We start from the raw sequence: 23,962 nt of genomic DNA on the forward strand, positions 1-23,962 counted from the left end.
GGTGCGGGGAGCCGGGCTCGCCGTGCCCCGGGGCGGGAGCCGTGCCGTGCTCCGGCGCGAGCTGTGGCGGTGCCGAGAGCCCCGGTGCGGGCTGTCTCGGGACGGGAGCCGGGCTCGCTGTGCCCCGGTGCGGGCTGTCTCGGTATGGGGAGCCGTGCCGCGCTCCGGTGCGAGCTCTCCCGGTGCGGGAGCCGGGCTCGCCGTGCCCCGGTGCGGGGAGCTGCGCTGTGCCCCGGTGCGGGCTGCCCCGGTGCGGGGAGCCGTGCCGTGCCCGGGGGGAGCGGGGCAGCCCGCAGCAGAGGGCACCGCTGCCCGAGCCCGGTGCTGGAGGCCTTTGCTGGGCTCGTCTTTGGGCCGTGCCCGGTGGCACGGTGCGGGTGGGGGGCCGGTAGCCACGGGCCGGTGGCCGGCAGCTCCTGCGGGAATGAGGGCTGGCCGGTAAATGGCGGGGCTGGCCCCTGCACCGCTCCAGGGCTGGAGAACCCGGTTCCTCCTCTCCAGGGAAGGGGTTTGGACTGTCTGGGCTTACCTTCCCCCCGCAGGGTTCCCCCCCTGCCCGCTCCCTCCCGGGGGTGTCGGTGCCGTGTCCATCTCTCCTGCCCGCGGACCCCGGGTCTCCCGGCCCCTCCGGGGGCGCCCAGGAACAGGGACCAGCGTGGGGGGGTGACTCCTGACCCCGGGCAGGGGTGGGACAGCATTCTGGGGGGGTCACGGGCACCCTCAGCTTCTGACGGACAAAAGGGCCCATCTGAGGCCAATCCTGTTCTTTATCTTCCCACCGTCGCCCGTTAACGACCTGTCTGTGGTCCCTCCGGCTGCAGGGGCTGTCCCTTGTTTTCCCAGCCTGGGCTCTGCTGAGATCTTAATGACCTGCTAATGTCGGTGCCATCAGCACCTGCCCTTCTGCTGTCCCTCTGTGCTTTCAGGTGCCCCCACACCCCCATGCCACCCTTCAGTCTCCCTTCCTGTTACCGTACCACCTCTGCCAAGCCTCTTCTCTACGGCAGGGCCTTACACCAGGGTGTACGTGTGGTGTGGATGGTGCCTGAGCCCTGTCCGTGCCGGGACCTGAAGCCCCGTTCATCAAAATCCCATGGCTCCTTCCCCTGCCTGTCCTTGGCACTCCCAGAGTCACAGGTCCCACCCGTGGGGCACCTCCGAGGTGTCAGGGACCGCCATATCTGTCTCCTGGTGTTTTGTTTATCTTTTTTGGGTCGGGCTCTGCTGGCTCTGTTGTTGTCCGTCCCTCTGTCTGCTGTGCCCTGTGTCTGACCAGGCTCCAGCTGCTGATGTAGGAGATACAGCGTGTCCCCTGTGTCCTCTGTGCCACCGGTGAGGCATGGGGTGACTGGCGCAGCAGATGGACAGGCCCCTGCCTCTCCCATGGTCTCTCTGCCAGGATGGCCCTGGGGCAGCTCAAGAGGTGAGGAAAGCTGTGCAGAAACTCAGTTTCTAGCTGAGAATGCCCTGATGCTGCTGTAGGTAGACTTGGAGACTCCCAGCGACCTCCAGCATGTGCTGGAAACAGTGAAAACATTTGGTGTCCATCCTGGATGAGATCCTGAAATTTGATTGTGTCTGACCTGTAGTTGCGTTATGTTTTCTCACACGGCTTTTGGGTGACGTGTGTTAGTCTGTCACACACCAAAACAGCCTGACACCCCTGCTTCTCCTTGGCAAAGAGACGGCTAGTTTGTTCCCCTTTGAACAATCCCCGTCTGTTTTGCCCTCATGGTGACATAGAATCACAGAATGCTTTGGGTGGGAAGGAACCTTTAAAGCCCCCCCAGTGCCACCCCCTGCCCTGGGCAGGGACACCTCCCACCAGCCCAGGTTGCTCCAAGCCCCCTCCAACCTGCCCTTGAACCCCTCCAGGGATGGGGCAGCCACAGCTTCTCTGGGCAACCTGGGCCGGGCTCTCACCACCCTCACACCAAAGAAGTTCTTCTCAAAATCTCACCTAAATCTCCCCTTTTTCAGCTTTAACAAATCTTCCCTCTTGTCCTAGGGCTCCCCTCCCTGATCCAGAGTCCCTCCCCAGCTTTCCTGGCGCCCGGTTACGGCGCGGTTCAGGTACGGACCCAGCAGCTACATCGTGCCCTGGTGTTAGTGCTGCGCTGGGTCTGTCCGTGCCCACCACGGGACAAACATTTCCCTGCACGACTTCCTTTGCCTGTTCACGATGCGTGTGCTCACAATGGATGTGAAGTTACACATTTCCATGGGCAGTTTGGAAAATAAAAGCACTTGTGGCATCTCCGCAGGGTCTGTGGAGAAATGGTCATGTGAACCCTCTGGTGGCTTCACGTTGGGTGCCAGCACAGCCCGCGTCCTGCCTCCTTCCCAGCTCTGGGAGCCAAAGTGCAGCAGAGGAATGCTCTGCTGCTGCAGGCTTTTCCATTTAGGAAGATATAGGGGTTTTTTTTTCAGGCTTGGTTTGATGACTTCATATACTTTTTTCCATCTACCCTGTGGAGTAGAAGTAGCAAGGGAGAAGAAACTTGAATTACTGCTGATGTTACTGCTGTTTGCCACTTTCCGTGTCTAAATACAGTTTCCTGAATGAAGCCCAACACCTCATTACTGAGGTCAAACTGGATTTATCCGGGATGCTCAGTTTCTGCAGAGCCTTTATCCATTTGGAAAGGGGACTGTTGCAGCCGGGAGGAATTCGTTGGCTCTGCTGTTGGCAAGCACTGGTATCACCCCATTAATAGGTAATAGATAGTAATAGGTAATAACAGATAATAGGTAATAATAGATAAGAGTAGATAATAATTAATAGATAATAATACACACAGACAGCTGCCAGTGGCTAGAGCTGGGCTGGTTGCTTTTCGCTTGGAATAGTCCATTGCTCCCCTTCTTGGTCACCTTGTTTAGTAAAAGGGTTAATGACTGAATGTGTAGTGATACAGAGGCCTTGAACCCTGAGCTTTACCTTCTAAAACCACCATGGTGAAAGAAATGAGAAAGGGAAACAATAGTAGAAAGAAAGAGAAGAAACGCCGAAGCAGAATTCACAGAAAAATAAAGTGATATTGGAACAATCTGCAAGAGAGGAAGATTTTGAAGCGTTGCTTCAGGTTTCCACAGATCAGAAAACGAAAACAAAATACGGAAGAATAATCTAAGCATTTGAGTACACTGAGGTGCAAGGGTGTTCCCTTTTTTGGGGTATTAATTATGTTTGCAGTTCGCAGTGAGGATAACCAGTTCTGTGGTAGATTATTTGGAAAGGATCCAACTATTTAATATTTGCCACCAGAGTTATTTTTAAAAGCTGCTTTGTTGCCAGCCCTCCCAGGAGACCAGGACTCGAAGTGTGTTTTGTTGGGGAGTGCTTTTCCAGAGCAGAGGGGATCAGCTGAAGGATTTAGCTCTCTCTTTTCATGCCACTTTTTTTTTTTTTTTTTTTTTCTACCCCTTACTGGTTTAACAGCTTTTGTTTGCTGTTATTTAATTTTCCAGGATGAGTTTACTGGTGAACCTGCTGACCTCAGCTGATGGGGCAGGTGAAGGTGGTGAGGCTTTGCTCTGTGCTCTGCACAGGAGGGGGGACACCCCAGCCCCAGCTGGTTTTAATTGAGGGTATTTGTGAGAGCCAGAGGAGACTCTTTGAAGGAAGGTGGTGTAACTCACCGTGGGTAAACTCTGGTGGGAGCAGCCAGCCGAGTCCTCTTCTCGGCGTGCGTTCTGTGGGTCTGGCCAGAACCAAGGCTCTGCACACTGGATTTAGCCACTGCCTCCTCCTCGTTACCCTTCTCCCTCCCGTGGGCGATGGGGCTGTCCTGCCTTTCCCCCCAGGTCCGCTTTCCCTGCGCTGCTCTCTCCGTTCCAAGGAGCCTGTAATCCCTCATGCTCTCACCCAGTGACAACAATCCCCTGCCTTGTTCTCGCTGCTGGGGAGGGAGGTGACGTCAGCCCCGACCAAAAGGTTAGTGCAGAAACTTGCCCTTTTTCTTGCGGTGACTCGCCCTCTGCTCCCGCTCGGGTTCCCCACCAGGATGCCTCCCTCCCGGGGTGCTCCCGCGGCAATACCTGCCGCTCCGGTGTCTCCGCCGTGTCCCAAAGGCAGCCCCAGCCCCCCCAAACCAGATACCAAAGACACGTATTACAATTACTGGCGTTCTCCGTGTTTTGTTCCCTTTCCTGTTTTTAACCAAGTTTTTTTTGTGCCTTTTCATTGGCTTTCCTAGCAGGTATTTTTGTTGACAGTGGCCAGACGTTCCCCATGGAGTTGTGCAGGCCTGTCCACCTTTGTGTCCCCTTTCTCCGTTTTCTCTGGTGTAACCAGAGAACGCATGCGGTCCCAGAGGCTTTTATATTTCACTGCTGGGACAAGGGAGGTTACAAAATGGATGAGAAGATGATCGAATGCTCCTTGGTTGGCTCTTCTGTTGGACAAATTAGCATTCGGCAGCAAACACGTGCAAGGCAGGGCTTAGCATTCCCCTGGGGCCATCAGACACTGCTCAGCAAGGTGTCTTTGGTGGCTTTTGGTCTGCGTTGGCTGTTCAGTGTGGGCTCGCTCTGTGCCAAGGCTGCAGGAAGGCTCCAGGAAAGCTGGGGAGGGACTCTTGATCAAGGAGGGAAGCCATAGGACAAGGGGGAATGGTTTTAAGCTGAAAAAGGGGCGATTTAGGTGAGATCTGGGGATGAAATTCTTCCCCCTGAGTATGGTGAGAGCCTGGCCCAGGTTGCCCAGAGAAGCTGTGGCTGCCCCATCCCTGGAGGGGTTCAAGGGCAGGTTGGAGGGGGCTTGGAGCAACCTGGGCTGGTGGGAGGTGTCCCTGCCCAGGGCAGGGGGGGCTTTAAAGGTTCCTTCCTACCCAAACCATCCTATGATTTTCTGAAATAACGATGCTTGTGTTGCCTTCAGCCTCTCCTGGGTCTTATCTGGCCAGTGGAAAAATACTCTTCTGTCCCTCTTTCTCAGCAGTGGAAGGAGAACAGGGATCACAGTGTTTGCTCTGGCAGCTGCTGGGCAAGAGGGAAGGGCAGGCAGGGGTATGGAGAGAAAGGAAAGATTCCAGCCCTCCCGCGGGCAGAGGGGATGGACTGGCCGGTGGCTGCGTCTCTGAGGAGCCTGTGCCAGGTCCTGCTCCCGCTCCCACTTCACAGGTATCCAACAACAACCCCCCCAGTCATTGCTGACAGGCAGGGGATGTCCTGGGGATGGATGGGGGGAGTTCATGGAAGAGGGATGGATGCAGTGGGTGCCCCTTGTGCCCTGGGCTGGGAGAGCTCTGCACATCCCGCTGTGGTGGCCATGAGCGGGTGAGTTCCCATCCCCCCATGATGGGTTCCCATCCCCGGGTCTCCCCTGCCACCAGTGCCGTCAGACATCTGGGAATTTCTCCTGGATGATTTTTCCTGGCACTTATCTCTGCCCATAGCTCAGCTCCTTCTTTCCTCAGAGGCTTGCTGCTCTTCTGGCGCGGTCCGGACAAGTGCTGTTCCCCTCTGTCGTGGTGGCACCGATGATAAACCACAGCAGAGCTCGCCCTGGCCCCTGCTGCTGCCTCCCAGCTCTGTAGAGCCTCAGGCCACCATCCCTGCTCGGCTGGGTCCCTCCGGCTGGGAGCGTGTGAGCCCTGGATCCGCCCCACTCTGAATTAGTGCTGAGAATGTGTTTTTGTGAGAGGTAGGGATCAAATGCTTCACTGGAATCAAAATATTTTCCATCTCATGTGTTGCCTTCACCTGCTAATTGTGTAAGAGGATCACACAGGGGGAGAACAGGTTTATCTGGCACCGCAGATGCCTCGTCTGGCTCCTGCTGGGACACGGTGGGCTTGGTCCTGCTGAGCCACAGGACACGGTGGGCTTGGCCGGTTCTTTTTGCCCTGGGCTGGAGGTAGCGGTCTGGGTGGATGTCACCCAGGTAGGTCTTTTGTCAAAGACTTTGGCGTCCCTGCTGTGGTGTGAAACTGAGCCAGCGGCGTAGCCGGGCTCGGGCTCCGTAATTGCTCGGGGCTGCTGCCATCCCCAGCCTCCTCCCTGGGGACAAGGGCTGTTGGTGACAGGTCTGGTGCTTGAAACAGGTCCTTGGAGGCCAAGGGCTGGGAGAGCTGAGCAGCCGGATGCTTCGGCTCCACGTCTGGAGACTCACACTGGCACAGCAGGACCGTGGATGAGTCCCTGGGTGCCCGATGCCAGTGTCCCACCGCTCCTGCGGGACCTGCTGCAGCATCTGCTCCTCAGACAGGCTCTGTTGCCACTGCTTTTTGCTGTCCCTGTCCCTGGGTGAGCTGGAGAAAGCAGCCAAGGTGTCAGAGCAGGGCCTCAGTGCTCCTAGCTCATTTGCTTTTTTTTTTTCCTTTTACATATTTTTAAAAAATTATTTCCATGTTGCAACAGTCCCCCCTGCCCTGCCTGGGGCCACGGCGTGGGGGGGTGGCAGAGGAGAGCAGGGTCTGTCAGGGCCAGGGGCCGTGTGGTTTGGAGAAGGGGTCAGTGGGCTGGAGAGGGGGTCCCTGCAGAGACACAGTCCTCTGTCCCTGCTGCTGAAACACACCGCTCTGAGAGGACAATCCCTGCTGCTGAAGGGGTGTCTCCCTGCCTCAGCACCTCCATGCTGTCACCTGAAGAGAAGTCCCTCGAGAATCCCAGACACAGCCTTCGCCCTCGCCCAGGCTCTTGAGATCCTGGAGCGGAGGGACAGGCTGGGATTTACTCCCAGGAACGTTGTGTTCCCTGCTCAGCCTGGCAGCTCCGGGACACTCTACCAGTTCCCAGCGCCAAAAGGGATAACATCCCGAGGAGCCAGGTAAACTCTGCGGGCAGCAAGCATCACCATCCTCACGTCCTCATGACTCTCCTCTCGTTGCTGGCAGCCAGAGCTTTCTACTCCGTGGCAGAGGTGCATAGGGCTGTCACCTGTGGCATCAGCCGTGTCTGCTGTCACTGTATGATGTGGCACGGCTGGTCTCGGTGAGCCCAGGTCCCTATAACCCATATAATTACTCCTCCTTCTTGCTTGGCTCTCCCTTTGGGGGTCTCTTTGGTGATTTGCCCTATGTTCTCCAGACAGTGACGTTTTTTACCTCCTGTCCCCAGGTAAGAAGGAGGGGCCTTTCTGTGAGGGTGGTGAGAGCCTGGCCCAGCTTGCCCAGGGAAGCTGTGGCTGCCCCATCCCTGGAGGTCAGGGATGCCTCTGCCGAGGGATGGGGCCAAAGAATCATAGAATTGTCCAAGGTTGGAAGGGACCTTTCAGCTCCTGAAGTCCCAAGGACACGAGTGTGAATGTCTGGGAACAGGCAGAGGACTGACAGAGTGGCCTCTCCTCCAGGCACCGTGGCTGTGCCTTTTTCCCAGTCTCTTAGAGTGATTGAGAGAGGTAACAACCCACTTTGTCCTTATTTTCTTCTCCAAATTGGGTCTAAATGCCATTGCTCTCTAGCCCCCCTCCTTCCCTCTCTAACAGCAACTCTCCTGAGGCCCCAGAACCATATCCTTAAGCCTTTTTCTGTGGGCTGTTTCAGTCCTTGTTGACGTGAAAAGCTCAAAGGGGAGCGGTTTATTGTAAGATGCAATCTGATCTTTTGTAAACCTCCACCTCCTGGTCCCCAGTGATCTCTCCAGGCTGGACTCAGCTCCTGCCAAGGGCTTTCTGGAAGAGCCTGAGCAGGGGGTTTGCCCAGTCCAGCCCTGGAGTTCTGCCTGTTCCTTGTGGTGGCCACTGTTAGCAGCACAGGGAGCTGCCGGGAACCCCTGGAAGATATGGCACAAGAGAATCAAGGTGACCCAGCGCTGGTTCCTTTTGTCCCCAGTCACCTCTGGGACTATAATGCAGCTTTTATTTATTTACGCGGTCTTGGCGCACGAGGCAGCTGTTCGGTATCAGTTTTATTGTCATTCAGCACGAGACTGAGCACGTTGGCATCTACTGGGAACATTTCCTCCCCTGAGCCTGCCTGATGCTCCTCAGTGCCTCCCAGGCACCAACAGGTCCACTGTCTGGTACCACCTCGGGCTCCAAGAACGGGATGTTCCAGGCCGGGAGGCTACAGCAGAGGGATGACCATGGATTTGGTTGTGGGTCCTGCTGTAGGTTCACTGTCTGCATGCAGGAACGGGTGACCCCATGGGGAGGTGGCACCTGAGGTTTACAGCCCCGGCTGTGCCTCTGAGCCCGGGCACCAGTAACCTCCCTGCAGAGCTCTGCTGCTCCTCCGTGTCCTCATGGCAACCAAAAGGCTGTCTGGGTCCACGTTCTCCATTTGACCTCTTGTTCTCAGGCTTGTGGCCACTCACTGGTTTCGGGACAGGATTTTTCTCAAGACCATGAGCTGATTTTCAGTGGTTTTTTTGGGGAGAGGCAGAAGATCAGCTTCACAGAGCGCTCTGTGACCAGCAGACCCTTGTGGTGCCCAGGCACTCGCCCCCGGCCGCCCTCCCTCCCTCCCGGCACAGCCTCCATCGCAACCCACCCAGCCTGGGGCTGGATACCCGAGCTCCTGCCAAGGCTGCCCGCTCCCTTGGCCAGGCAGACCCTCCTGTCCCAGCCCACCCTTGCTTTCCACCCATAGCACTTCCAGGAGGACCACAGCTCAGGGTTCACAGGGGCTGGTGGGATGGTCCTGCTGTGGGGGACCTGGGTGAGGGCAGCAGCTCCCCTGGCAGAGCCCTTGCTGGGCACTCCTGGGCTGGATGTGTGTACTGGGAGCACTGGGAAGGCCGTGGTCAGTGAGGCGGGCTGGCCGTGCTGGGCTTTGTGCGGAGCACGTGGAGCCTGTGAGCACAAGAAGGAGTCACAGAGGTACTTTGTGTGTCTGCAGCAGGAGCCAGGCCACCGGCTGCCCGTCCCTCCCTGGCTAACGAGCCGGGGGTGCTGTGTGCCCGCGCCTGCGCCCACGGCTGCCCCAAGCCCAGCCCCGCCGGTGGGACGCCACGTTCCGGCCCCGGGAGGCAGAACAATCCCCTTTTCATCTGCCGCGTGGCGGACGGGAGCCGCTGCCAGGGCTGGGGGGGATGGCCCTGTCCCCATCCCAGCCCCGCTGGAGTAGGGCAGGGACGGGACGGGGACTCGTGCAGCGATGCCATTGCGAGGGCAGTGGATGCCCAGACCCGTGGGATGCAAAACTCATCAGACAGACCCCAGGGCGTGGGAGGTTGTCCCCAGTCTCCTCAGGATGTGAAAAGAGATGATGTGATGGCTTTGGTTTGGCTGGACCTTCCAATTCACTCTGTCCAGCGTGTGACCATCAGCCGTGGGGGTGGGTTGCTGGGAAGAGGGGTCCATGTGGGGGTCAGGAGTGGGGCTGGGGGGTTCACTGTCACTGCCAGCCTCTGGCTGGGCTGGAAGAGTTGAGGGGGGCTGGCATGGGAACGGCTCCGAGTTGCTGGCTCTTTCTGGTGCCCTCGCCTCCTGGAGGAACGGGGCTGCGATGCCCAAGCAGGCAGGTCCTGAGGCAGCAGGACGGGGGTTTGCTCTGCTCACCGGGCCCTGGCCAGGGTCACCTGCAGGCTGGAGACTATCCCTGCAGCACGTTCATCCCCGTGGGGCCAGGAACCATGGGCAGGGATGTCTCTGTGCTGTCTCACACCTTCCCGTGCCTCGCAGGTGAATCAGGGGAACATGCCGGGCATCCAGAGCACCTTCCTCGCCATGGACACAGAGGAGGGCGTGGAGGTGGTGTGGAATGAGCTGCTCTTCACCGACAAGAAGGCCTTCAAAGCACATGAGGTGAGTTGTTTCTCCCTGGTGGGACTGTGTCCACCTCCCTTGAGACCACCCATCGCACCTTCCTGGCCAGCAGCGCTGGTTCCCGCTGCTCGTGGGTGCACCTCAGTCACCAGTTAATCACAGCCTGCTCCTGTCTGCTTGGCTTTCCCTCCGCTTCTCTCTCAAAGACAGCTCCATGTGTCCTCTGTACCCCAAAACCAGCTTTCCCTGTGACCGGGGGCTCAGCCTCTCCCCCAGCCCCAGGTTCCCTTGCCTCCCTTGAGGTGTCCTGCCACATCCCAGGACCTGCCACCTCATCTGTCCTCTCTGCCTGCAGGAGAAGATCAAGACTATGTTTGAGCAGCTGGTGCTTGTGGATCACCCCAACATCGTCAAGCTTCACAAGTACTGGCTGGATGTGAAGGACTCGAAGGCGCGGGTAGGGAGGAATCTGGGAGATCCCCAGGCTTGGGGGGGATGTCAGAGGACCCCAGTTCTGCTCCTCACATGGCTTCCTGGGACTCCCCCTCCTTCCCCAGGACACTGGCCAGCAGCCCCCTCTCAGCCACATGTGGGACCAGCGCTGGCGGCAAGCTGCTGGCCAGGGCAGGGAGGCTGGGAAGGTGACACCTCTCTTCTCTCCCAGGTCATCTTCATCACAGAGTACGTGTCCTCGGGGAGCCTGAAACAGTTCCTGAAGAAAACCAAGAAAAACCACAAGGCCATGAATGCCAGGGTAGGTTCCCTGGGAGCAGCGGTGGGTGTCCCAAGTGGGTAGCCCTGTGCCCGCTGGCACAGCATGGGTCTCTGCTCTTAGAAGGCACAGCAAGAACCTATGGTTGCTACCTGAGCTGCCCAGGGACTCTCTGGTGTAGGGAGATGGCATCTTGGTGAGGGCTGGAGCAGGAGCAGAACCTCCCCAGGACATCCCAGACACAGACCCTGCTGTTGGGATCTGACCCCGGGGCTGGGGACCTGGTGGAAGCTGCCGCTGTGAGGTTCAGTGGCACGATGCCAACAGCTCCCAGGGCTGCGTCCTGCTTTGGGAGGCCTGTGCCCCCACCACCCTCAACGAGGGATGGTACTCTTGTGGCTAGCTCATTACTTGGGCTGAAGAGACCAGTCTCACCTGCAAACCCACTCAGTGTGGGTCTGACTCAAGGTTTTGCAGGCAGGTCTCAGCTGGGTGACCTTTCTGGGGGTCTTGTGCTTAACCCTGCAAGACCTGCCATGAAGTTTGAGCTCCGTATCACACCTGGGCCATTGGGCACTCCTGGGGTTGGGGTGTGCAGAGGAAGCCGTGTGTGTGTCCCCTGCAGCCATAGCCAGCCTTGCCCCTGCTGTGATGAGCCTGGCCATATTCCCACCAGGGTTTTGGGACTCAGGAGAGCTCTGCTAGCCAGTGAGGACAAGTTCTCAGCTTCAATGGTATTTTCTTTGAGCAGGGGTTGGTAAGGGCACTGTTGTGGCTGGGACAGCAGTCTCAGCAGGGCTAGTGGAGGGTTGATGTCCCCAGTCACCGGGCAATTGGTGGGGGTGACCTGATCCATCTGCTGGGTTCCGAGGGGCGTCTCTTCTGACAGAGAGCTCTGGTCTCTGCTCTAGGCCTGGAAGCGCTGGTGCACCCAGATCCTCTCTGCTCTCAGGTAAGTTCTCCGTTGCTTGCACCGTCGGCCATCCCCCTTCTCCCTGGTGAGGTGCTGAGGGCAGCTTTGTGCTTCCCCAGCTTCCTGCACTCCTGTGAGCCTCCCATCATCCATGGCAACCTCACCAGCGACACCATCTTCATCCAGCACAATGGCCTCATAAAGATTGGTTCGGGTAAGAAGCTGCCAGCCAAGGGATGTGATGGGGTGTTGAGGGGTAGTGGGCCAAGAGGGTTCTGGCTGGGCAGAAGAGGCTTCAGGGTCCTCAGGGGATCACCCCTGCAAGGCTTGGAGTGACCTTCTCTTCTGTTTGTGTCCTTTGCTCCGTGCCTTCTTACTCGCCTGCTTCCTGATGGGTGCTGACGGCCAGTCTGGCACAGAGTGTTTGCCAACGGTGAGTGTCCCTCCCTCTGCCACCTCTCCCAGCACATCATCCCAGTCCCCTCCCCGGGTCACCCTTTGTCCCCTGTGGGCCCTGGGAACCTCTCACCAGCAAGGGCAGAGGGGACCTCTGTCCCCTGGGGCATCGCTGTCCAATCATTGGAGCAGAGGGGTCGCCTAGGGGGGTGAGTGGAACCCCTGCTGCCTCGGGGCACCCCTCTGTGCTCCAGCCCCGGGGAAGGCGCTCTCAGAAGAGCCGTGACACAGAACATTTCTCCTTCCCCGGTGCAGCCCTCCCGGATGACCTGCGGAGCCCCATCAGGATCGAGAGGGAAGAGCTTCGCAACCTGCATTTCTTCCCCCCGGAGTACGGCCGTGAGTACGAGGTCTGGGTGCTGGGGTGGGACGTGGAGGGGGGTCCTGCGTGAGGTCGTGGGCGCAGGGTGTTTGTGGCAATAGGGAATTATCCAGTGTATTCATGAGAAAAGCTGTTGGCCGTGAGTCACGGGAGATGTCATGGTAATGAATGGCTGGGTGGAAGTGCTGGAGCAGCTTTGCTCGTGCGGGAACGGGCTGTGCGTGAGCGGTTATGGGTTGGGAACAAGATCCCAGTGTGACCATGGGTAGCTCTGGAAAGGTCAGCTTCAAGCTCAAGAACACTCCAAAGCATGTAAAATGTTACAACGATTAGGGAAAAAAGAGTAAAGAATCTTTGTACCATGTGAAAACTCGTGATGTGATCCCCGTCTTGAATATTTTGGTACAAATTTGAGGGCAATAAAACAGGAAAGGTTTTATTGAGGGCAGGGGTGTGTGGGCAGAGGCAGTCATAGGGACGAGGCAGGGTGTGGGGGACTGTTCCCGGGGTGAGCAGATGGTGGCTTGTTCCTCTGTCCTGATGTGACTCTGGCTTGGTTCTGCAGAAAAGGCTGATGGGACTGCTGTGGACATCTTCTCCTTTGGGATGTGTGCACTGGAGGTAGGGAGCAGGACGGCTGGGAACCTGCAGTGGCCCCTGGTTACGGGGCAGGATTGCTCTTACTGAGCTCGATGGGGATGGCAGTGGCCTGGGGAGCTTCCTGAGGAGTCTCCTTGCCCTTTTCCAAACCTTGCTGCAAGCTGGGGATCCCTTGCATTGATAAGAACCATAGAGTCATAGAAATGTCTGGGTCAGAAGGGACCTTTCAGCTCCTGGAGTTCCACCACTGACCCAGCACTGACCAACCCACCACTGACCCGTGTCCCTCAGCACCACGTCTGCCCGGCTTTTCAATCCCTCCAGGGATGGCGACTCCACCACTGCCCTGGGCAGCCTCTGCCAAGGCTTCACAGCCCTTTCCAGGAAGGAATTTTCCCCAATCTCCATCCTAAACTTCCTCGGCCCATCTTGGGGCTGTTTCCTCTTGTCCCATCGCCTGTTCCTTGGGAGAAGAGACTGACCCCCCCGGCTACACCCTTCTTTCAGGGAGTTGTAGAGAGCAATGGAGACATCACTTCTGGGTTCAGGAGAACATTTTCTGCTGCTTTGGCCCACCCTGCCCTGGGCACAGTAATGTGCTTAGCTCACCTCTTCTCTGCTCATCTGGTGCCTCCTCTTCCTCCTCGGGCTGTGACAGCCCTGGGAAGGGAGGGCACAGAGGGCAGGGACAGACCCTGCTGCTCCGAGCACAGCTTCCCAGGCGGACTGTGGGGGCTATTTGCCCTGGCCCTCTGTCTGTGGGTGCCCAGGGAGCAGCCTGGAGCTCTGCAGTAGCCAAGAAATGGGCCCTGAGGGCAGGGACACAGTGGCCAGGGGGCACTGGGGAGCCCAGGGGACCTGGTGTATCCTGCTGAGGAGCTCCACAGGTGCCACCCTGCCAGGGGGTGTCCCTTTGGGGAGGCCCCGAGGGGTGACACAGGGCTTGGCTGCCTGCAGACACGGCTGTGCTCCTTCTTCCCCAGATGGCTGTGCTGGAGATCCAGACCAACGGGGACACGCGGGTCTCGGAGGAGGCCATCATGCGGGCACGGCATTCCCTGGACGATCCCAACATGCGGGTGAGTGCAGCCCTGGGGACAGAGCTACCGGGCTGTAGCCTGACCCACAGCCGGGTCAGGAATCCCTCCTGGGGTGTAAATCTGCCCACGAGTGTCCTTCCCGTCCGCTGATACCTGGAACGTCAGAGCCAGCCTGGCATTCCTGCGTGCTCCAGGCTAGCCTGGTCCTGGGAAGGGGGAATGGAGACAGCGACCTGTTGTAAACTTATGGGCAGCCAAATCTGCTGGGCTGAAGGACATAGATTCATAGAAGTGTCTGGGTTGGAAGGGACCTTCTTTGCGTCTGTTCTGAGCAGCCCCAGCCAGATACCCGTACCGAAACTGCAGGGAGCAGTTCAAGAGGACAGGCCCCAGCCTGGAGCGTTCTGAAGAGGCAGAGGATCTCCCTTTTCTGCCGTCAATGAGCAGAAATGAGCAGATGTATCCCCCTGACTCTGCCGCTGTCAGGAATCCCTCCTGCTGGCTCAGGCTCCGGTCTCCCACCGTCTCTCCTGGTGGGATGCTGCTCCCAGAGCTGCTCCTGGCAGGATAAACCCCTGCCTTTCTCCTCACAGCCCTTTGCTGGGGTTCCATTGCCCCCTTCTCCCCAGGTGGGAGCAGGCAGGGAGCAGAGGTGCTGTGGCCAGGCGGTTGGTGGGTGCCCAGCGGGGGAATGTCCTGCTTTGCCTCCAGCTTATGCCCTTTCATTCACCCTCAGGAATTCATTCTCTCGTGCTTGACCCTTAACCCGGACAAGCGACCGACAGCCAATAGCCTGCTCTTCCACCGGGTGCTCTTTGAGGTCCATTCCCTCAAGCTGCTGGCCGCGCACTGCTTTATCAACAACCAGTGTGAGTAACCCTGAGACCTTCTTGCCCTGCTTGAGCTTGTGTTGCTGCCCCAGCAGAGCCAAGCGCCTGGAGGAGCTGGGGTAGGAGGGCAGCGACTTGGAGACCTTCCCTGGGGTCTGCAGTGTCCATGTTCCAGGACCTTCCAGCTGACAGCCCCTTCCTGCCCTTGCCCTAGATCTGATGCCGGAGAACGTGGTGGAGGAGAAGATAAAGGAACTGGACCTGAACATGGTGATGGCAGAGATCCGGAGAGAGGGTCGGCCTGGAGCGCAGTGGAGGTGATGATTAGTGCGGGAGTTTTCGTAGCCATGAGCCCAGGACTTTCATCCAGGCTGGTGGTCCCAGTCCCATGGCACATTAGTCCTTCGTGCTGCTCTTCTGTCCTGCCTTTCCTCATAATCTCCCTGTCCCGCTTCCCTCCCAGGTACTCGGAGGTCTCGTTCCTTGAACTCGACAAATTCTTGGAAGATGTCAGGTGGGTTGGGGGCAGTGCTGGCTGGGCTGTGATGTGTCCACCCAGCTCTGGTTCTCAGCATCTCTGCCCTCAGCTCCTGGTCCTCCAAGCTGAGTTGTGCTGGGGCTGTAAGAGGACAGGGCTCAGCTGATTGTCCTCCCTCTGTGTCTGCACCAGGAATGGGATTTATCCCCTGATGAACTTCGCTGTTTCCAGACCGCACGCCCTCCCACGTGCGCTCTCCCAGCCCCAGGAGGACCCTCAGAAAGCCAAGACTCCCACCCCAGAGCCCTTTGATGTGGAGACCAGGAAGGTGAGGCCAGATTCAGGTGGGGACAGATTCCCCACTGGGAGTAGGTGGACGATCCCCATTCCTGACACCCTACAGCAGGAACACCTCTCCCTTGAGCCATGCACTGGGCTGCAGCCCAGGGGAGAGCTATCCTCCTTGCGTTGGCTGCCCCAGGACTGTGGTGGTCCACTTGGCTGGAGCCACTGAGGTCCATTTCCCTCTGTACTGGGCGCTGGTGAGACCCCACCTCAAGTGCTGGATCCAGTTTTGGGGTCCTCACGACAGAAAAGACATTGAGGGGCCGGAGCGTGTCCAGAGAATGGCAACAGAGCTGGGGAGGGGTCTGGAAACCAAGGAGAAGGGTCTGGAGAACTTGTGAGGAGCAGCTGAGGGAGCTGGGGGGGTTCAGCCTGGAGAAAAGGGGGCTGAGAGGAGACCTCCTCGCTCTCTACAGCTCCCTGAAAGGAGGGTGTAGCCAGGGAGGATTTGGTCTCTTCTCGCAAGGAACAGGCGATGGGACAGGAGGAAATGGCCCCAAGTGGGGCTGGGGAAGTTTAGGATGGAGATTGGGGAAAATTCCTTCCTGGAAAGGGTTGTGAAGCCTTGGCAGAGGCTGCCCAGGGCAGTGGTGGAGTCGCCATCCCTGGAGGGATTGAAAAGCCGGGCAGACGTGGTGCTGAGGGACACGGGTCAGTGGTGGGTTGGTCAGTGCTGGGTCCGTGGTGGGACTCCAGGAGCTGAAAGGTCCCTTCCAGCCCAGACAATTCTATGATTTTTCCTGAGACCTTCTGGAGCAGCCTCGTTGCCTCTGATTCTCTGGCTCTGCCTTCCCTCCTCCTGCATCTGCAGGCAGCTCCGTGGCACGGCCTGTTCTCTGCCTCTCTGCTGAGTGTAGGTTTGGAATCCCATCGGGGTTTGATGGTGACACTGCAGTGGCATGCTGTGAGGCAGCTGAGCTCTGCCTGGCACTGGCCATCCTCTGGAGCAGTCAGAGGATCTCATGGGGCTGTCTGCACCTCTCTGTCTTAAAAACCCATTTCATAGTGGGTATTTCCCTGTGACTAGTTCATCACTAGTCACCAACAGCACCGTCTTTGTGTTACCGTGGATGTATGAATGCAATTTCATACTTGCATTGAATTAATGTTAAAAATACCATGTAGGGCTGAACCTAATTCTTATTCCTGCAAGACGCCGTGAAATGCCTCTCTTCCAGAAGCACATCCCCAGTGGTGTCTGCAAGCGGCTTTCAGTGCACTCAACTTATGCTTTATTCATATTGCTCAGTGCTTATTTTTAGTGGGAGTGCTGCACTGATCAATGTAAATGTAAACCTACACAGTTATGTCTTCTCCCTCCCCCACATTTGTTATATGCTGCTTTTCCTCCTAGTGCCCCCGAGTAAGTTCTTCAAGCGTGTTATCTGTCTGACCAAAACACTCAAACACCTAGTTTTTACCACCCAGTTTGACAAAGGACTGGCGATCTCAGAGGCACTGAGTTTCTACAGATTTGGTGAAAACAGTGTTTTGTGCAGCTGGACAAACCTGCAACTCCCAAACGAGCACAGCTGCACTGCAGAGTCTCTGTCTGTTCTGGGAGGCACCAGGTAGGGATGTTGGATGGATCCAAGGAATTTTTTTTTCATGCTGAGGATGGTTAAACAGTGAACCAGGCGCTAAGGGAGGTATGGGATCTCCTTGGAGGTTTTCAAAACCCAGTTGGGCAGAGCTTTTAATGGCCTGGTCTGCATTCACTGTTTGTCTTTTTTTGAGCAGGAGCTTGGACTAGAGACCTCCCGGTGTCCCTTCCTACGTAAATCATTCTTTGATCATGGGCATTAGGCAGAGGGGAGTGGGGAGTGGGTGGCAGTGATGCCCTCAAATGTCATCAGTCTCATCTCTGATGACGTCTGCAACATGCTGTGCAGTTTGGGGAAATTCAGAAGGGAAGAGCCCCCACCTTGGGCATACCCACAACTGTACCCTGGGCTGCATCCCCAGCAGTGTGGCCAGCAGGGCGAGGGGGGGGGATTCTGCTCCGCTCTGGGAAGACCCCCCCAAGTGCTGCCTCCAGCTCTGGGGCCCCCAACATCAGAAGGACATGGAGCTGTTGGAGAGGGGCCAGAGGAGGCCACGGAGATGCTGGGAGGGCTGGAGCCCCTCTGCTGGGAGAACAGGCTGAGAGAGTTGGGGGGATTCAGCCTGGAGAAGAGAAGGCTCTGGGGAGGCCTTAGAGCCCCTTCCAGTCCCTCAAGGGGCTCCAGGAAAGCTGGGGAGGGACTCTTGATCAGGGAGGGAGCCATAGGACGAGGGGGAAGGGTTTGACACTGAAAAGGGGAAGATTGAGATGAGATCTGGGGAGGAAATTCTTTGGTGTGAGGGTGGTGAGCGCCTGGCCCAGGTTGGCCAGAGAAGCTGTGGGTGCCCCATCCCTGGAGGGGTTCAAGGCCAGGTTGGAGGGGGCTTGGAGCACCCTGGTCTGGTGGGAGGTGTCCCTGCCCAGGGCAGGGGGTGGCACTGGATGGTGTTTAAGGTCCTTTCCAAGCCAAACCATTCTGTGATTCTATGATACAGTCTCACTGGTGTGCTCTTCTTGGAGACATGGATGCCCTGGAGATGACAAGGGTCAGAGGACAGCCAGTTTCCTGACTGAGAGCACTGAATGCCCAGGGATATTTGTCCAAGGGAGGAGCTGTAGCAGAGAGGGGCTGGGTCAGAGGAAGGAACAAGCGTGTAACTCCTCACATCTGAGCGTAAGGAGTATAAATGAAACCCTGTTAAACTCTGCATGGAACAGGGATGGTGATTCCTCACTGGGTTTCCTGCCTTTTGGAATTGCATGCTCTCTCTGGCTGTCCTTTGCCCAGACAACATGACTTCTGTTGTGAACCATTTTTATGGGAACTTGAAGAATTCACCCTGGTTGTGAAGTTTCCGCAGAAGTGCATCTTTTGCAGGGCTCCCTCACCCACCTCTCCATCAGCTGATGATGGCCACAGAGTGTAGCTGGATATGGGACTAAATTAACCCTCAGCTGCTCCACCCGAACAATTCCTAGAAACGTGGGAAGGTGGAAAAGGTCAGGCTGGCAGTTGGAATTAAGGGGCTTAAGTAGGAATTTGAGTCCCGCTTGGAGGGCAGCAGTAAAGCGGACCTGAGGGAGCCAGAGGGCCCATGTCCAAGCTGATGCTGATTTTGGCCTCTTGCAGGTGGTGCAAATGCAGTGTAACATGGAGCTGAATGAAGACAAGACCCAGTGGCATGCAAGTATCCAGCTTCTATTCCACATGAGGCACTGGGGCAGGACCCTGTACCCGTCCCTGGCATCTGGCTGGCACTTGGTTTGGTCTCAGCTACATGGCTGCAGCATTCAGAGGACTTACTCTTGTCCCTTTGTAATAAAAGAAGCCCGCAGAAGAGCAAAGCCACCAGCCCCCTCTGGCTGCAGGACAGGAAGGCCATGACATCTTTGTCTGGGCATCTTTTAGCTCTGCTTCTCTGTAGTTTAACAGTTGTGGGTTAGCTGGAGCTGCTGAGAGAACATTCCTCCAAGAGACCCAAACCACCCGGCCAGAGACATCCAGTGTCTGGGCAGTTACAGCATCCTCCCCACTGCCGGCAGCTCCCAGCGCCGATGGGAGAGTCGGCACCTTTCCCTCTTGCGGAGAAACCAGGGTTTGTAAAGAGCACTCTCTTCTCTCTGCAGCTCACTCTCCTGCTCATCCTGGAGGACAAGCTGCATCGACAGCTGAGCTACGACTTGCTGCCCAGTAGGTTCATTTGCACGTAGATTTTCGTGTGTGAATGCAGAAGTGTTGCCTGATGGCCCTGCTCAAGGTTAGGCTCGGACTGTGTTAGACACAGATTGTATTTACAGCCAGATTTTCTTTCCTTCTCATACTGGGAGAGCAGGGTAAACCCAGATATCTGTGTGGTACCAGTTCTTGTCCACTCAGACCCTGAGCTTACAGCCACTGGCATGTGGTGGCACTCTCAAGTGTCCAGCGAGTGGCCATCAAGAATCCGCATTTCACGCTGGAACAGGTGGCCTGCAGTTCTTGGGGTAACACTAGTGAACACTTGTTCCCAGCACTGGTGCAGTCTCCACAACACCTTTCCAAGGAAAAAGTGGACTCCTCCTCCGGAGTAGCCCTGTGGCTCTGGGGAAGGTGCTTCTCCTGGGAGTAGGTCCAGCACTGCAGGCTCCTTCCTAGAACGTGCAGGAGCCTTGTGGAGTCCCCGCAGCTGGAGTCCCTTGGCTGCCTTAGACCCAGAACTAAAGCATAAAGCTTGGAAATTAACACATGGAAGGTGCTGCTTCACCAACCCTTTGTGTTCTTCTGCCCACGGGTCATATCCCACTTGCTTTTCATGCTTTTTTTTTTTCTTTTTTCAAAAGAAGCAAAAAAACTCTCTGAGGTACACATTGCCCAGGCTGTTCTCGTTGCGATTTGGGGCTGAAGCTTGTTCCTGCCCAGAACCTTCTTCAGCTCCCACTCACTATCCACCTCTGCCCTGTTTGCCCCAGCATTGCTTAGCAATTAATTAGTGATTACTTAGCGATTAATGAGTCTACCAAAAGAACACGGCAGGTGCCCCTGAAGCGTAGTGAAGTGGAATGCGGGTGTGCTGCTGGGGGGCACAGGGGCACCGGGGGAGGAGGAGCTGAGAGATGTATAAACTTCCATGTTCTCCCCGTTCCTTGTCCCTGCAGCCGATAACTCCAAGGACTTGGCCACGGAGCTGGTGCATTACGGATTCATCCATGAGGTAAGTCTCCTGTCTCCTCCTCAGCTGAGCCGAGCATGTACCGTGCTGCCAAGGGGGGTTCCCAACCCCTGGTGACACCATGGAGGAGCCTCAGAGGAGCAAGAGCTCCTCTGTTCCCCATCCAGCAGCTCACAGGGGCCAGCTGTGCTCACTCCCCTGGCATGAGTGACAACACATCCTTTTTTTGGCATTTTGCTAGGTTTTTTTATTCCATATTTCACTGATGCCTCACTCCAGCTTGCTGTTTCAAGGGGACAGTGGTGCTATGATGGCAGGGTTAATGACAGCAACCCTGCTGCAGGAGAACCAGAGGAGTGTGAGGGAAGGAAGCTGAGGCCGCCTCCCAGAGGAATGGTCCCCATAGCCTGGAGAGCAGCTCTTAACTCCCGTGGCAGATTTCTGTCTGTCGGGAGAGATGTCCCACCCCTGCATCCAGCTTCCAGGCTCTCCCTTGGGGGTTTGCACAGACCCGAGAGAGAATCCCGAGCAGCCTGGGCATCCAGGCCATTCAGCAGCACAGCCTCGAGGAAAGGCAGCCAGGGGGGAATTAAAAATGTATTTCTGTTTTTATTTTGTACAAGTTAGGAGTTCTGGGGTGGTAGGCAGAGTGGTGGAGAATTCCTCAAGCTCCTGACATTAGCCAAGGAGGGGCTCAGCCTCACTGAGTGAAAAGCTTATGTGAGTACACCTGGGAAAAAAATGCATTTTGACTTTCTTCCTTCCCTCCCCTGGGCACGGTGACTCTGCAGCTCGGCCCTGGCGCGCTGGGCGCTTTCTCCCACGCTGGGAAATACACGGCGTTTGCGGCAACCTCCTACTGTGGAGCCTGCCTCACACGGCCCCTGTTCCACACACCGTAAATTACCTTTCTCTTTCTGTCTCCTAGGAAATAACCTCCTTGTAGCACACCTCCCCCCTCTAACATCTCTTCTGCTCCACAGGTACCAGCTGCCTTTTCCCCGAGATGGTGGGACTGGTTAATACCAATACCGTGTTAAACCCTGAGCCTGTGTTTAGCTTGGGAACTGCTGCTTGTTTCTGGTCTGAAGGACCCATGTATCCAAACACTTGTCCCCTTTTCCGACTGTAGTGCTTGGCCTAACAAAAGACACCACCTACGCCACACAAATCCTGCCTTCAGAATGCCAAGTTTTTTCTTAAAAGTAGCAATCTAGCAGCAGTAGTGACCAAGGGGGGGGCTCTGATCAACACAAACCAACTGATTCTGCATTTTTCATTGGAGTGGGAATTTTGAGTTTGGTTCTGGCAATTCCAAAACCCCTCTATGATACAAGGTGATTTCCATCCTTTAGATATTGTTATGTATTTCAGTAATTTCTTTCTTAAGGAATAAATGATCCAATTATGTCAGAAACCATTTGCTCCTGAATGTGTCAGAAAAGAGATTTCTGTACAAAGTAGTTGCCAGACCAACAAAAAGTGACATTAGTTTTTATTTTTATTAGAAGTGAGGGTATTATAAAACAGATGGCCATAGAAAATAATTAACTGACCACCGGACTTAAAGTTAAGTTGAAATTAAACTAAGCAAGAGAAGCTGGAGCTCTAGTTCCTTCCGACTGGAAGCTCCAAAGAACTCCACACTCCTTTGTCTATCACACCTGACACAGAACGATTCCAGTCTTGATTGGTCATTTGGCGTTATTCAGTAAATATTACAATTATTAGTAGTTCCAGAGGTGCTGGCGAGTTGTTCTCTTCCCGTGTCCGAACTCAGGGGAAGTTGGTGGCTTGGGCTGGAATCATGTAAGGAAGGAGACGTCCAAGGTGGCCCAGCCAAATCCATCTGTTGATGTGTGTGTTCCTTTTATTTCAGGACGACTGTGAAAAGCTGGCTAACTTCCTGGAAAACGCCTTCCACAAGTACCGGTCTCCTCCCTTGTGAGTCACCTCGCTGTGGTCTGGGACGGAGCGGTCCCCTGTGCTGTGGGGGACGGGGAGCCTGGACCAGACTGGAAGAAAGCGGGGGGCTCCTGACCGACCTTCCTCCATCAGGCCCGAGCCTTCGCTGTCCACGGGAGGCACGTGCCCGAGCTGAGGTGGGAAAAGCCAACAGCGAGCGGAGGAGGAATCAGCAAACACGAGACATTACATGTGCATCACGAGAAGCTGGGGCCGAGCAGGAGCACATGTTCTGGTCCCCATTCCCGAAGCAGTACCCCAAAGGGACCTGTGAGGTGCAGGGGAGCCCCCCCTGCAGCCCCTTCCTGATGGCGTTTTGAAGATGCAAAGCTGTTGCAAGAATCCCCCAAACTGACAAATTTCCCTCTGGGAGTGATGAGCTTTTTTCAGTGCAGGTCCCAAAGCTGTTTTTTCCCCTCTTTGCTGGCTGGTGACACCCACAGAGGAGAGGAGAGGAGCGGGCTGGGAGACCTCTGGCAGTTTCTGATCTGCCACATCCTGTTCTTTACCCCTAGTTTCTCCTGTTTCATTAAGGTTTCCCCAGCACAGATGAACCGCTGTGATGCCTTGTAATTAGAATTGCACATCTTGGTGTAAGCTGAACAGAGGACTTTATGAGTTGGACTTGAGAAGAAACCCCAGAAATCCAAACCCACCAGCTGGATCCAGACCTGTGGATCAGCAGAAACCTCACTGGTGCTGAACAGAACCCTTACCATGCCCCACTTTGTCTTACGGCCTTCCAAAAATCTCATGGCATCTTAAGGGGGAAAACCCCCGGTGCCTCTTCCTTCCCTGTTTCTCCTGTAGCGCTTGGGACTTCATTACTGTGGAGAAAGGGGCCATCGCTGTAGCTGCTGCGTGTGTCGGGCTCAGTGGGTGAAGTGTGCAAATAGGAATTATTTGTGTCGCGAAAGCCGTGCCGTGCTGCTTCCTGCTGTTCACGCTGTGCCTGCGCCGTGCTGTGCCGGGTCCTCCCCGTGGCTCTGCCTTACGCTGCCTGCGCTTTGCCGTGCTGCTCCGGCCGTGCCGGGTTCCCTGCGCTGCGCTGCCCATCGTGCCGTGTTTCCAGGCTGCGCTCTGCTCTGCCAAACTGACAGGTCAATAAAGCCACTGAAAGCAGCTTGTCTCAGCAAAACGCTCGGTGATTTCATAGTTGCTCTCACGGTTAAACTCAGAAGATGTGAAATAGCTTCCCTGAGTTCAACAGATTTATCCCCAAAGTTAGGGAAATCGGGTAGAGAGGGAATTCGGTGGAGAACAAGTCTTGTGAGGAGTGGCTGAGGGAGCTGGGGGGGTTCAGCCTGGAGAAAAGGGGGCTGAGGGGAGACCCCATCGCTCTCTACAGCTCCCTGAAAGGAGGGTGCAGCCAGGGGGGGTCGGTCTCTTCTCCCAAGAAACAAGAAGAAAGGACCCCAAGTTGGGCCAGGAGAAGGTTAGGATGGAGATTGAGGAAAATTCCTTCCTGGAAAGGGCTGTGAAGCCTTGGCAGAGGCTGCCCAGGGCAGTGGTGGAGTCGCCATCCCTGGAGGGGATGGTGGGACTTCAGGAGATGAGTCCAGCCCAGACCATTCCATGATTCTACGCAACATCGTACAGCTGCTTAATTCAGAAATCATTTTTTCTCCTGAACAAGTTTGCACTTGCCCCTGCAAACTGAGAAATTCCTTCATACACCACCTGCTTTGTTTCCCTGATTAACTCATTAGCTCCTTAACATGTTTCACCTGCCTAAGTTCATGGTTTGATTTAACACCACCACTGCTCGGTTCGTCCCGATTTCCACACTGTATCCTTCGCCACAAAGCCAGGACCAGAGTGGAAATCCTGCCCTCGCACTTGCCAGTCAGACCCGACTCCCTGGGGTCCCCTCAGACACTGATGGTTGGTGCGATCCGCTCATTAGGGCTGTAATTCCTCATTAGGGCCCATTTATTAGAGCTGTGGCACACACACC

The 23,962-nt window shown here is 56.2% G+C and overlaps 1 protein-coding gene across 3 annotated transcripts in view; it reads left to right on the forward strand.

The window, feature by feature from the left end:
* Nucleotides 1–23,143, forward strand: part of NRBP2 (nuclear receptor binding protein 2) — a 24,004-nt gene extending 861 nt beyond the window's left edge. Inside the window, exons 1-18 of one of the 3 annotated variants that reach the window (XR_001412470.1) lie at nt 1,346–1,423; nt 9,569–9,691; nt 10,008–10,109; nt 10,317–10,406; nt 11,276–11,316; nt 11,397–11,491; nt 11,687–11,710; nt 11,989–12,072; nt 12,621–12,676; nt 13,639–13,734; nt 14,432–14,564; nt 14,740–14,842; nt 14,989–15,039; nt 15,196–15,331; nt 18,522–18,575; nt 19,019–19,149; nt 20,027–20,082; nt 21,920–22,005. Coding sequence is in view for 2 of the 3 variants with exons in the window: in XM_014945709.1 (XP_014801195.1) it covers nt 1,361–1,423; nt 9,569–9,691; nt 10,008–10,109; nt 10,317–10,406; nt 11,276–11,316; nt 11,397–11,491; nt 11,687–11,710; nt 11,989–12,072; nt 12,621–12,676; nt 13,639–13,734; nt 14,432–14,564; nt 14,740–14,842; nt 14,989–15,039; nt 15,196–15,331; nt 18,522–18,575; nt 19,019–19,082; nt 20,027–20,082; nt 21,920–21,988 (1,440 nt within the window). In the remaining variant the exon portion in view is untranslated. Of the gene's footprint in view, nt 1–1,345; nt 1,424–9,568; nt 9,692–10,007; nt 10,110–10,316; nt 10,407–11,275; nt 11,317–11,396; nt 11,492–11,686; nt 11,711–11,988; nt 12,073–12,620; nt 12,677–13,638; nt 13,735–14,431; nt 14,565–14,739; nt 14,843–14,988; nt 15,040–15,195; nt 15,332–18,521; nt 18,576–19,018; nt 19,150–20,026; nt 20,083–21,919 lie in introns of those variants that run through there. The other 2 variants (XM_014945709.1, XM_014945710.1) reach the window with 2 other exon arrangements.
* Nucleotides 23,144–23,962: the final 819 nt, after the last annotated feature.

This window comes from Calidris pugnax, unplaced genomic scaffold, assembly GCF_001431845.1.
Source record: "Calidris pugnax isolate Ruff unplaced genomic scaffold, ASM143184v1 scaffold160, whole genome shotgun sequence".
In the NCBI taxonomy this organism is placed as follows: Eukaryota; Metazoa; Chordata; class Aves; order Charadriiformes; family Scolopacidae; genus Calidris; species Calidris pugnax.